At 41.6% G+C, this 12,676-nt stretch overlaps 1 protein-coding gene across 2 annotated transcripts in view; it reads right to left on the reverse strand.

Moving 5' to 3' along the window:
- The window catches only part of RpL35 (Ribosomal protein L35), a 32,143-nt gene extending 22,150 nt beyond the window's left edge, over positions 1-9,993 (reverse strand). Inside the window, exons 1-2 of one of the 2 annotated variants that reach the window (XM_067145379.2) lie at positions 9,864-9,993; positions 9,366-9,502 (exon numbers count right to left, since the gene is read on the reverse strand). In XM_067145379.2, the coding sequence (XP_067001480.1) occupies positions 9,366-9,502; positions 9,864-9,866 (140 nt within the window). In that variant the 5' untranslated portion in view covers positions 9,867-9,993. Of the gene's footprint in view, positions 1-9,365; positions 9,503-9,734; positions 9,792-9,863 lie in introns of those variants that run through there. The other variant, XM_067145380.1, reaches the window with a different exon arrangement.
- Between the last annotated feature and the right edge of the window lie 2,683 nt (positions 9,994-12,676).

The following is a 12,676-nucleotide window of genomic DNA, read 5'->3' on the forward strand; positions in this document are numbered from 1 at the left end:
TAGAGCGTTTCTGCTTGAAATAAGAGTGCTCATGGTTATATTCTGACCAATGCACTCAATTTTCAGAGATCTAGCTGCAAAAAAAAATGAATCCCTAACAGTGACATTGATAGCATCAATGTAGCATGCAAGTTACCCCTTGCATTGGCCAGAACTTATAGCATTATTGCCTTAGTGAGAGGTAACTCAGCTATCACATCCTATGTACAAGTCTTATTTTGATGTAGTGATGGAGACTGATTTAAGAGAAAGTACAACTAAGCAACCGTTCTCCATTACCACTAATCAGAAGGAAAAAATGGAAGGGGCATCAGACACTTCAAAAAATAATCTCGGCCAAAGGAAGATGAGGGCCATGAAGGGCGTAAAAATTAGACTCCCTAGGCCTCAACTCCTAATACAGTTGGGGCCAGAGAACACCACGAGTTGACCAAGGGAGATCGGATAGGATAGATGTACGTGAGGCCTGGCACAAGTGGAAGCAATGCCAGGCCTTGGCTAAGGGCCTGTGGTCACCAAACCATGCTCCGAAGTCAAGAGTACCTGGGGCTGTTTTGATGCAGTCATTTCTGTCTGTATATACACACATCATGATAAAATGGCTGAAAGAGTGGTAGTGGTTATTGTCTTAAGAGAAAGTACAAATAGGGAACCATCCTCTACATATAACTAATCAGACAGGAAAAGAATGGAAGGAAGCCTACACTACAAAAAACAAAGGTATCGGACGATCACGAAGGGTGTAAAAATGAAAGGCTCCCTAGGCCTCGAGTGCTCTAATACCGTCGGGGTCGGCAAAGAACAAGAGTTGACCAAGAAAGGTCAGATAGGATAGATGAAAGTGAGAAGCCTGACAAGTGGAAGCAATGCCAGGACTCACCTAGAGGCCCCGTGGTTGCCAACCCATACATTTTTACCGTACCGGTTATGATAAGAGATATAGAGATATTCATGAATGTGTATTTTTGTTGCCGAGTCCATTTCAACGTCGAGCCACGAGAAAATGGGTAAACAGAATGTAATGAAAATCAATATGTAGAGCCAGAGAATAAGAATACTGTCTAGGCTATAAACAATATTTTATTCACCCAGGATGAAATGGTAGTTATGGGGAAGGCACCTAAAATTTAATTTTTAAATACCTATGATATTGGTACTATCGAAAAGTACTACATAACAAAAAATTATAGAGAGAACAATTTCCAATCATTTATGTTTTATTCAGTTTAACCATACTGACTACGATAAGAGTAGGAAGAAAACTAAATGTGAAGGTGTACAATAAGAAAAGCTCATAAAACTGATCTACAATAACATTACATTAACCATTGTTTGCACGATGATCTTTGTCTCTTCTGCAGCCACTCATCCCCGATAGATGGGATTACTGCTGCGTACCGAGTATAAAAGCCTGCCTGAATATTGGTGAGAAATAGCTGAGAGTTATATAACTTTCTTCTTTAGCATGCCATTCCTCTGGTTCATATATTTTCCGATATTACTGGTACATAACATACGGGTCATCATAGCATTCCACCTATTCGATCCTTAGTCTGAGGTGCCGACTGAAATGAGCAGTGTGCACACCAACGACTGTCTGCGGCCTGCTCATTCCAGCTCTGGAACTTTGGACTATTAGATCGACAGCATAATAGTATTCATTAAAAGTCAGGAAAAAGAGTGGTTTTTCATTTGACTGAGTATTTCATATGATAGCATCGCTCCTAATTGAGACTTTTCTACTGACATTGTAATGACTTATGTTGATTTCAGTTGGGAAAACCACTGAGGATGTAAAAAGGCAGGTGGAGAGAGTGCCTGCCATTATAATGAAAATTCCCAACTTGACTGTGACTGATAGTAGGCAAGAAGGCCTACCATTACAATAAAAATTCCCTAGCCCAGTCTTCACATGAGTGATGGTGACTTACCCATCGCGTTTCTGGGTTAACGTTAAGAGCTAAGCAATTTAATACATTCTTAATCAAAACTTGTACACTAACTTAGAATTCTGCATACAATGTAGAATTCCGTAGCAAGCCATGGGTACATCAGCTAGTTTATTACTGAAAAATGGAAGCACAGAAATGTCTCCCCAGGAGAGCTGGGCAAGCACTGATCTGTAGTCACTATTTTACAGCAATGAGCAACCTTCCTTTCAACTGGCTCATGATGGGACACTACAGATTAGAAGGCTAGTGGTCTTGCATGACTATGGCCAGAAGAGCAGTAGGGAGTTTGAATTTCTTGCAGGATTTGGAGTTTCCAAGCTCTAGTGTACATGTTTATGTCAAATTAGATCAGTCTAATTTCAACAGAATATAGTATACTGTTGTCTTATCTTGTTCCCAGCTTCTCATAACCAGGCAGTTTAGAAAAAAAAAAATATATATATCTTACTAGGCAAGTGTCATGAAAACATTGCAATGCTCTTAGAGGAGAGAGTATTGTATTCGAGAGTAAACTCTAGTTTCTTTTCCTTAAACTCTGTGTCCTTTACGAAGCTCTCTTTAACAGATTTTTAAACTTGTTAGCTGGCTCTAAATTGCTTTTTAAAACTTCAGTGACTTAAGGACACAGGCAAGGAATTGAAATGGAGCATGTGGAAGAGAAAACATACTGGGAGATTTACAATGAAAACCCTCCTTACGCAAAACTGTTAGCCAGTTCAAATTCCAATGGCGGATAAAAACTGCCAGCAGAATTCTGATCAGCAGGGTGGGGGAAGTGATTTAACCTCGACCCGCCCAGCACGGCAAACTACACCGTATTTTTGGACTCTTATTATTGAAACCACGTGCACTGTATTGTTTACTACGGTATTATCGTGTTCAGAGAAGTCCCGCCTAACATCTTACATGGTTCTTTTTAGTTCAGTATATCGTGCTCATTCGTACGGTATAGCTACATAAAAGAAGTCTTGTTTTCACGAGTGCCAGTAATGGCTGCACGTTTGAAGTAAGTAATTCCTGTTTTACTTCTATAGTTATTTATATAGACCCCGTTGTAATATATTTTTCTCCAAGGTGCTTTTATGTATGGGAAGATATGCTTGGTGATGATTGGTATCCTTTCATTAGAAGTAGAATTTTGGTGATACTTATCTGGCAAGCTGTGCGGAAGTGCAGTCTTTCTGCCCGGTACAAGTCAGCCTAAAATTGTTATAGTTCTGATGTTCCGTTCTGTTCATTTCATTCTTCTTTATTAACATAGCAACACATAAGTGTAGGCTGTAAGTTATATGTTTTAATTTAACCATTTTTAATCACACCAAGTAAAATTTTCATATAAAATTGACACTGCATTGCGGTTTTCTTGTTGAAATGTATCTTTTATGCAGTTATTCATCCTGTCTTTTCAATGACAAAATGTGGAAGTTGAACCTCTGACTGACCTCCTACGTGCTTCATGGAAAACTTTTGAGCTGAGAAGCACTTGTCACATGATGAATGTATGGTGCCATACTTCAGGAGGCATCCCTGCAAACAATTTATTAGAGGAAAACCTATTCATTTTGGTTTCAAGGTATGTTATCTAAACACTCTTAATGGATATCTTGTAGATGGTGAAGTACACCAAGGAAACAATCCTAGTGCGAATGCCCAGTATGAAGCAGAATTTGGGAAGTGTGTGGTCCCCTTGTAACAATGCTGGATAATCTTTGACTGGATCTGAAAAATTTGCCCATCAAAGTATTGCAAATTATACATCTCATTCTGTATTGACGGTTGTCACTTTACAAATAAAAGTATTTATAAAATCCTCCTTATCAATACAAATCAACTCGTCTGTTAGATGAAACGAAGTCTAAACATGTTCAGCCTATTCTCAAGGCCACCTTCAGTAGCAGAACAATTATTACATAACACAAACAAATTAAAAATCTTGATGAAGTGAAAAGACAGTGATCATGATTAATGAATTAAAAACATATTACCGAGCTCGATAGCTGCAGTCGCTTAATTGCGGACAGTATCCAGTATTCGGGAGATAGTGGGTTCGAGCCCCACTGTCGGCGGCCCTGAAGATGGTTTTCCGTGGTTTCCCATTTTCACACCAGGCGAATGCTGGGGCTGTACCTAATTAAGGCCACGGCCGTTACCTTCCCACTCCTAGCTCCTTCCTGTCCTATCGTCGCCATAAGACCTATCTGTGTCAGTGCGACATAAAACAACTAGCAAAAAACCATATTGAGGTACAAAGTCTTCTCCTCTGATGGGTCGTTCTTGATTGTCAAATAAAACTTGCTGACTGTTAAAATGAGAACACTGTTAAGCAGTATAGTGAGACAAGACAATACCATGGATTAAAACGTGTGTAACATCTGTAATGAGAAAAGGAATTATGAGTGGATGAGAAACAAGTTAAAAAATAATGTAAGAAAAGAAAACTCATTTAACTTCCTTGTAAATAAAAGTTGTTGTCTCGAATGGAAATGACCTTGTCATTCTCAAGTCACATTGACAACTAAGCTTGTGTGTGGCTTACCGTGTATCTGTGTTGTTGCGGAAGGGTGGGGGAAGGGAGAGGGAGGGGTGAAGGGGGAGGGGTGAGGTGAGTCACGGAAGGAGGGTAGAAAGGAATAGCCTAGTCGGTTGTTGACACACATTTACGGAATGGAGAAGGCGCGTGGTTTGCTATTCGCATCATTAGTCCAGCCCGGGGGCCACTCACGCGTAACGACTGTCGTTTGTTTCCTCGCTCGCGGCCTACTTGGAAAGGATGTTCTCTAGCAGTGCTCGTGCTGCCAACCTCTGTACTCAGGAACTATGCTTGCTTCGCTAGCTGGTGGTGATTATTAGATTCTTGCCTCTGGATGGAAGACGATTGGTCTGGACGGTTAGGATTCTTGCCGTGGACAAGACCATTGGTCTGGATAGTTAGGATTCTTGCTGTGGACAAGACCATTGGTCTGGACGGTTAGAAGCCGCAAAGCGGCGTTAGGCCCCTAGTTTCGTGAGGAAAGACGACTGGTCTGGACGGTTAGAATTCTTGCTATGGAGAAAACCATTGGTCTGGATAGTTAGGATTCTTGCCGTGGACAAGACCAATGGTCTGGACGGTTATAATCCGCAAAGCGGCGTTAGGCCCCTAGTTTCGTGAGGAAAGACGATTGGTCTGAACGGTTAGGATTCTTGCCATGGAGAAAACCAATGGTCTGGATAGTTAGGATTCTTGCTGTGGACAAGACCATTGGTCTGGACGGTTAAAAGCAGCGTCAGGCCCCTAGTTTTGTGAGGAAAGACGATTGGTCTGGACGGTTAGGATTCTTGCCATGGACAAGACCATTGGTCTGGATAGTTAGGATTCTTGCCGTGGACAAGACCATTGGTCTGCACAGTTAGAAGCCATTTATTGTGCTGCGGTTGGTAACACTTTATGATTAAGTTCCTTCACAGGAAGGAGATCACGTGCCACTTTACATTGGCCAAAAGGAATACAAGAAGCTACTTGAGAAATGAATATGGTGTGTAATAATCTTAATTACGTTATAAAAGTAAATGTACTTCTTGGGGCGGGATGGTGGGTTCCTGGACATCACAATGAACACATCTCTCCTCTCAGATGCTCTCCAAGTAAGATTGCATTAATTTCCACTCACTTATAACATTACAAATGTAGTGGCCCCCGGGCTGGATTAATACCGCTCTTCGCATATACAGCACAAACATTCAGCTCCATCTACCTGTAGGCGTACGACATGTTGATCACCACATAATACGGGGACAACGCTCTCAAGATCTCTCGAAATTTCTCGTGAGAAATAGTGCCTGCGCTAGTCTCGAGAAATCTTGAGACCTCGTCTCAAACTGCCCATCACAAGTTCAAACAGATTACATATTACTTTTGAGGTCCAGGGCTAGCACCGACGAATAGGAGTGCTACGTATCTTTGTCAATATGACTATACTGCTAATAATAAAAGTTGCCGTCTGACATTTCGTAGAGGGAGGTCCGTTTCCGGCCTGCCGAGGCGGGATAAAGGGAGTGGCTGTGTGGTTGCCATGGAAACGAGGGTGGGGCAACTGCGGTTGCCATGGAAACGAGGGTGGGGCAACTGCGGTTGCCATGGAGATAAAATTTCAGGGCAGCTCGTCTTACTGGGAGTTACCAAATCTGTCACTGTCACTGATAAGAGTGATCGCAAATGGGACGACACCGCCTGGCCAGGTAGTCTACAACAGATCACAGCGGTCAGAATGAAGGAGGGAACAAGTGAGCCAGAAGCGAGGGGTAAGAGCATGTAGAAAGAGGAATGCTGGAATGTGGCAACATCGTGAAATGGCACGTGCAGTGCTCCTCCCTCCAAACTTACCTGTCAGACGCCAACTATAGTTAAGTCTAGTATAGTTCATAAGTACAGGGGTTGTCAGCACTGAGCACCATTTGACAACATCCTTCCCTAGAAGGCCACAAGCGTGTAAACAAACGAAAATTGTTACACGGGTGTGAAAATCTTGACAGCCGGGCTAAAGTATTAATCACATCTCTCCTCTACAAGGCATTCCACATAACATTTGTAAATATTTAAAATATTTGCTAGTGGCTTAATGTCTCACCGACAAAGATAGATCTTATGGCGATGATGGGATAGGCCTAGGAGTTGGAAGGTAGTGGCCGTAGCCTTAAGGTACAGCCCCAGCATTTGCCTGGTGTGAAAATGGGAAACCACAGAAAGCCAACTTCAGGGCTGCCAACAATGGGATTTGAACCCACTATCTCCCGGATGCAAGCTCCCAGCCGCGTGCCTCTAACCGCACGGCCAACTCGCCCGGTCAAAACCATTTTAATGCTGTCAAACTTAGGCAGCAGTTGCTGAATTTCTACCCTTTCTATGTCCTGTCACAATCAAGAACCTCTTTAGTCAGTTTCATTGTTGCGTGATCAACTCTCTCTTTTTTTGAGTACCATACATGTACTAGCTAGTTACATAATATTAATCCATATTTGGATCACAGGGTGTTCCAAATTAAAATGTACATGATGTAAAAATAATTATTTAAGTGATGAATCTTCATTATTGTCAGCAAAATTGCATCAAAATACACAATTCAAATGTTTAGCTCGACTATCATGCAGCTTTACGCGCGAGAGGTGTCTGGATTAGCACGAAATCGCATGCAAGCACCCGATTCCGCACGACATCTCAAAATCTTAAGGCACTCCACAGCAACAGAATGGTAAGCCCAGTGTTACACGATTATGACCGAGCAGTATAACACTAGAAGTTCAAAATACTCTCTTATGTTACATGCGTAATACTAAAATAGTTCAATTCTGCAGTTGTCTGATATTGTCGGTTATATGAACGCTACTGATTCACGAAATATCACTGTAATATTTGTCACATGTAAAAGGTAATCATTGATTTACTCAAATAAAGTCTCGAATCCCAGGTAGATTAAGAAATACCGTCGTTACTAGCAAGAAATATGAATATGTACTTATGAGCTGTAAACACAGGAGTCCATCATGTTGCATTCCGCTGCTCGCGCCGTCTTTTGTTTGTTCCTTGAGGTCCAGGGCTGGCACCGATGAATGGGAGTGCCATGTCTGTGAATTCTTATTATCTTTGTGCATTTGTCTAGCGCGGACAGTTCAAAAAGCAAAATGGAGGTGAACAACATTAAGGATGTTACCGCTTTTTTTGACGACGAAAATCACCATGTAATAAGGAAATTACAAGACCTAAATCTCGTGCCGAAGCAACCGGAAAGTAGCATGATCCCTGGACCAATAGATATATTACTTTATTAAAGGAACAGCACTATTAGACAATTGACAGTTGAAGTGACACGACACCAAAGCATTACCGTGAGCAAAGACATGACACACGAAAGTGTTGTTACACACAAACAAAACACGGAAGCCCTGCGACGCAGAAAAAATTGTATATAGCTGTAAGGCAGTAAATTATGTATTCTGTAAAATTAAATATTTCCATTATTTCTTAATCTACCTGGGATTTTAGACTTTATTTGAGTAAATCAATGATTACCTTTCATATGTGACAAATATTACAATGATATTTCTTGGATCAGTAGCGTTCACGTAACCGATATTGTCAATGACCTGAGGGAAATGAAATTTTATCACATTCATTTCTGATGAAGTATTCCCACCCAGCTACTCACTCCTGCCACCAGGTTGACGAAAATTTCTGGGGAGAACAATGAAGACTAAGGAATGAAATCTAAAGATGAAGCAGACAAGCCTATGCATAAACTAGCTTCAGCAGCAGGCCCACAGGAGGCAACTAGGTACCTAGGAAAATAATGGGCTTGTGATTCAGGGTAAGAAGAGGGAAACCAAGAAGACGATGGTCAGACTCAGTTTCTAAAGCAGACCCTACATGGTCAATAAAACTGTCAGTACCGAAAAATATTGACAGTAATACTGATCGTGTGTGGACTGGAATGATGGAATGAAGGCCAGTACTGAAGCAGATCCGGATTTCCTGATCTGCGAGCACCAGTACTGTAGAGTGGTGGGGATACTCTCAGTTATACTGACCGTGTGATTGCGCTTGTCATTATTTCTGTCAGTATCAACGGAGTAGCGGTGGACGACAAATGCGTTTCTCACCAAGGCCAAGTAGAGGTACTTGTAGAACCGTCAAGTAGGCCTATTGCAAAAGTTTATCAAGCTATATGAAACACTGCTAGAATAAACGTAACACAATACTCCACAAGTTTCCACAACTGCTGTACTGATGGAAACTGGTGACAATGTAGCGGAAAACTTTAAATCTTCAAAATTCCTACCAGTTGCAAGATACCTGTCACCGCTAATCTTTCTGCCACCGATAAACAGCACTGCATGTTTGTATTTTGCCTTATAACAAAAGGCTCTACCATTTGTAGTAATTTCGCAAAAGTACCCTCACGCATTCAGAGATAGCTCAATCTTCTGCTTCGGTATATTGTGTTTCCCTCAACAACTTCATATGAGAATACTCTTCCCTTTTCCTAAGCCAATCTTTAACCCATCGTTTACGTTTAAAACTGCGTTTCGTGTAGTGCTAATATGATAGCTACAAAATGCTCGTCTTTACGATCCATTTTGATGGAATACCGCAATTGCATGCTATAAATCTCATTCCGTAGTGACGGTTATTGACTTTATTTGTAAAGTGAGAATGCCGCAATGGTAAGCTAGTGCACTGGTACTGACCAAAATATTGACAGTAATAATGATCGTGTAAGGTCGCTACAATATTGATGAGTACTGTCAGTATTACTGACCGTGTAGGGTCTGCTTAATAATTTAAAGATAAGGTGCATAGAACTAACCAAAGCAACAGACTTAGGTTACAAACAGAGAACTGCGGAGGCGTTCAGAAAATTCACACAAAACTCTACTCACATCTTTGAAAGCTTGGAAGCTGCTCCACCTGTCACCTTTGCAACCCTAAGGTTGTTCAGTTCTGTCTTCAACTCATCGAGCTGTTTGAGGAGTTCCTTTTTGTCCTTCGTACGAAGTTCTGAACACTTCACTTTCCCCTACAGAAAAACAAAATAAGAAATTTAACTACACTTTAACAAACGAGCATTCTGGCTCATAACCTCAACAATAAATTCAATGAATCACAAGCATTCACGGTAAAATATGCAGCACACTAGTTAGGAATACATATTAAATAACTAAAATTAAAAGTTGCAATTCTACTCTTGCTCTTCAATAAATGGATTTTAAGGATACATTAAACTGTAACTCGTAAGCATAATGCCTCACCATGTTTCACTTTTCTAAAGAACGGAAGTCGACTTCAGAGTACAACTTACACTGTTTGAAAAATCAAAAAACAATCAATTCGACAATTAAGAGGCCTTAGAAATTAACACTTAGAATATAAACACATACCATTACTTAATTCACGTATATCCACGAGTCCTAACAAAATAAATCGAGAACAGGATATTCCCTCGAGGACGGTAACTTCGCAAGGAAAAAGCAAGGAATATCTATACCGAGAAGATGCCCAACCAACGAGCTAGAAGCGCTGCCTGGGTGAACCTAATAGAACGAACGTCCGCCATGTTTCCTGTTGTCACACAAGCAAGGGGGCATGGCCTTTAAATGACGAAAAGTGTAGAAAATGCGCAATTTTAGAATCGCTGGAGGAGAATTAAAGTCCGTTGCCGAAAGCTTGAAGCATGAAAGCGAATACCGCCACTTCATCATATTGCGGCACGAGACCAACATCACGATCAGTTGATTGTAGGGTAGTTCGAAATCATCGCACAGTGACATACGAATAGGCCTCGAAATCGGAACAAGAGCGTTACCCTGCTTGGCTGTTGTGGTTAAGCGTAAATTAGAATAAAAACGATGGACATAAATATTTATGACAGGAAACCTTAAAATCATAGGGACCTATAATATGTTACAACCTCATTCTGTTAATATTTTTAAAATTATTGCATCCTCATGAGTACTGTGTTCCTTTCTTAATCTGTTTACCCTCCCGGGTTGGTTTTTCCCACGGACTCAGCGACGGATCCCACCTCTACCACCTCAAGGACAGTGTTCTCGAGCGTGAGACATTGGGTCGGAAGATACAACTGTGAGGGAGGGCTGCACCTGCTATGCTGAACAGGGGTCTTGTGGGGGGGGAAGGAAGCGGCCGTGGCCTTAAGTTAGGTACCATCCCGGCATTTGCCTTTAGAAGAAGTGGGAAACCACGGAAAATCACTTCGAGGATGGCTGAGGTGGGAGTCGAACCCACTTCTACTCAGTTGACCTCCCCAGGCTGATAGAATCCCGTTACAGCCATCGTGCCCCTTTTCAAATTTCGTGGCGGAGCTGGGAATCTAACCCGGGCTTCCAGGGGTGGCAGCTGCTCACGCTAACCAGTGCACCACAGAGGCGGAGCATGAATACTTTACCACAATAATCGTTTAGTGTAATTATTTATTATAATATAGGGGGGATATCATGTTTCTCCCATTACCATATCATACTGGGATTACTAGCTTGAAAGTTGTCCATTATGAAGTGTGGCGTAATTTTTAAAAACCAAGGCAACAGACATCTACAATAAAGGCTGTATACATTTCAAAAATAGCAGTAAAATGCTGTATTTATCATACTTGGTGTACGTTTGAACGAAATAAGTGATTTTTTGTGGTTACGTTCTCTTGGTGGTGGGCGTTCCATATCCTTTATTTGTAAATGTGAATGAAAATTAAATAGGGCTGGAAATGTACAGAGCATAAGCAACTGAATTGAGCGGGATACCATTTATCTCTTTTCGCCCTCACAACGCATTGTTCAGTTAATTCCTTGTTCTTTAAACGAAATCTGAAACAAAATTCGACAAATAATTACCGTGGCTATCCGTACTTTCGCTAAGTAAACAATAAAATGGATTTAATTACAAACAGAAATTACAAAAAGGAATCTCGGCTATAATTCAGTAATACTTCCTTAAGTACGATATATCCTTGGTTTTATTACTCCGATTAGTACAACCATACGCTGAGCTTACGGCTGGCATTCTTGAAAGCGAGGATCTATCTTTTCACTTCTTAAAACTTAGGGAATTAAACTGGCAAGCACGATCTCCCTGTCACCTCAACATATGCTCTCGCGCCAATTCGCTTTGTTTTGACAACCGTTAACAGGGCTGCCCCTTATCAACTTGCTTCAAGCAGGGAGCGCTGATGTCAGGTATACAGCCCCTCTATGTTATTCTAGCTCGTTGTGCCCAACCGTTGCATACGAGATATACAAGGCCAGGACCACCGCCGCCTCAATCTCTATATACTAATTCCTCTGTGCTACGAGCACCGCCGTCTCGATCCTCTTATACTGCCTGCTCTATGCCGCTAGTTTAACAAAGGAAGCGGTGACTACCAATAGTTCTCCAAATCGCCGTAAGAGTGCAGCAGTAGACGCACAATCTTCGCTGTCAGTGTGGGTGTAGCACTGTATTATTGGTGCCTGAATGTGTGTGAAAACCTGAGTTATTTGGTACAATGAGTAAACGTGTCTGGTCACTTTCGTTCGTACAAGATATATTTTGAATAGAACTGTGAAATGAATTAATTATGTTATGTTTATAGATATTTCAAAAGTGATTTTAAGGTGTGGGTACTTGTTTCTTTCCGTTCGTGCAAGGTATATTTTTCGTAGAACTGAAACTTCAGATTCTTTCCCCGAAATATTCAACTGTTGTATACCATTTTGCCAATCTCGGCAAGGTCGTTCGCAGCCAGAAAATATACGACTCCATGAAATACCGTCTAGAAGAGAATTGAGAGAAAAGCGGCTGTCGGCTTTATCTAGGCAAGGACCTAATGAAGGAAGTAATTGGATATCCTCAGATTAAGCTCGCATCTGTGCCTTTACACCTTATTTCAGAATTTGATGGAGCCTCCGCAGCTCAGGTGGAAGTCGCCGGTCTCTCACCGCTGGGTTCTGTGGTTCAAATCCCGGTCACTCCATGTGAGATTTGTGCTGGACAAAGCGGAGGCGGGACAGGTTTTTCTCCGGATACTCCGATTTTCCCTGTCATATTTAATTCCAGCAACACTCTCGAATATCATTTCATTTCATCTGTCATTCATTAATCATTGCCCCGGAGGGGTGCGACAGGCTTCGCTAGCCGGCACAATTCCTATCCTCCCTGCTAGGTGGGGGCTTCACCGAGCTCGATAGCTGCAGTCGCTTAG

Source organism: Anabrus simplex, chromosome 4 (assembly GCF_040414725.1).
Source record: "Anabrus simplex isolate iqAnaSimp1 chromosome 4, ASM4041472v1, whole genome shotgun sequence".
In the NCBI taxonomy this organism is placed as follows: domain Eukaryota; kingdom Metazoa; phylum Arthropoda; class Insecta; order Orthoptera; family Tettigoniidae; genus Anabrus; species Anabrus simplex.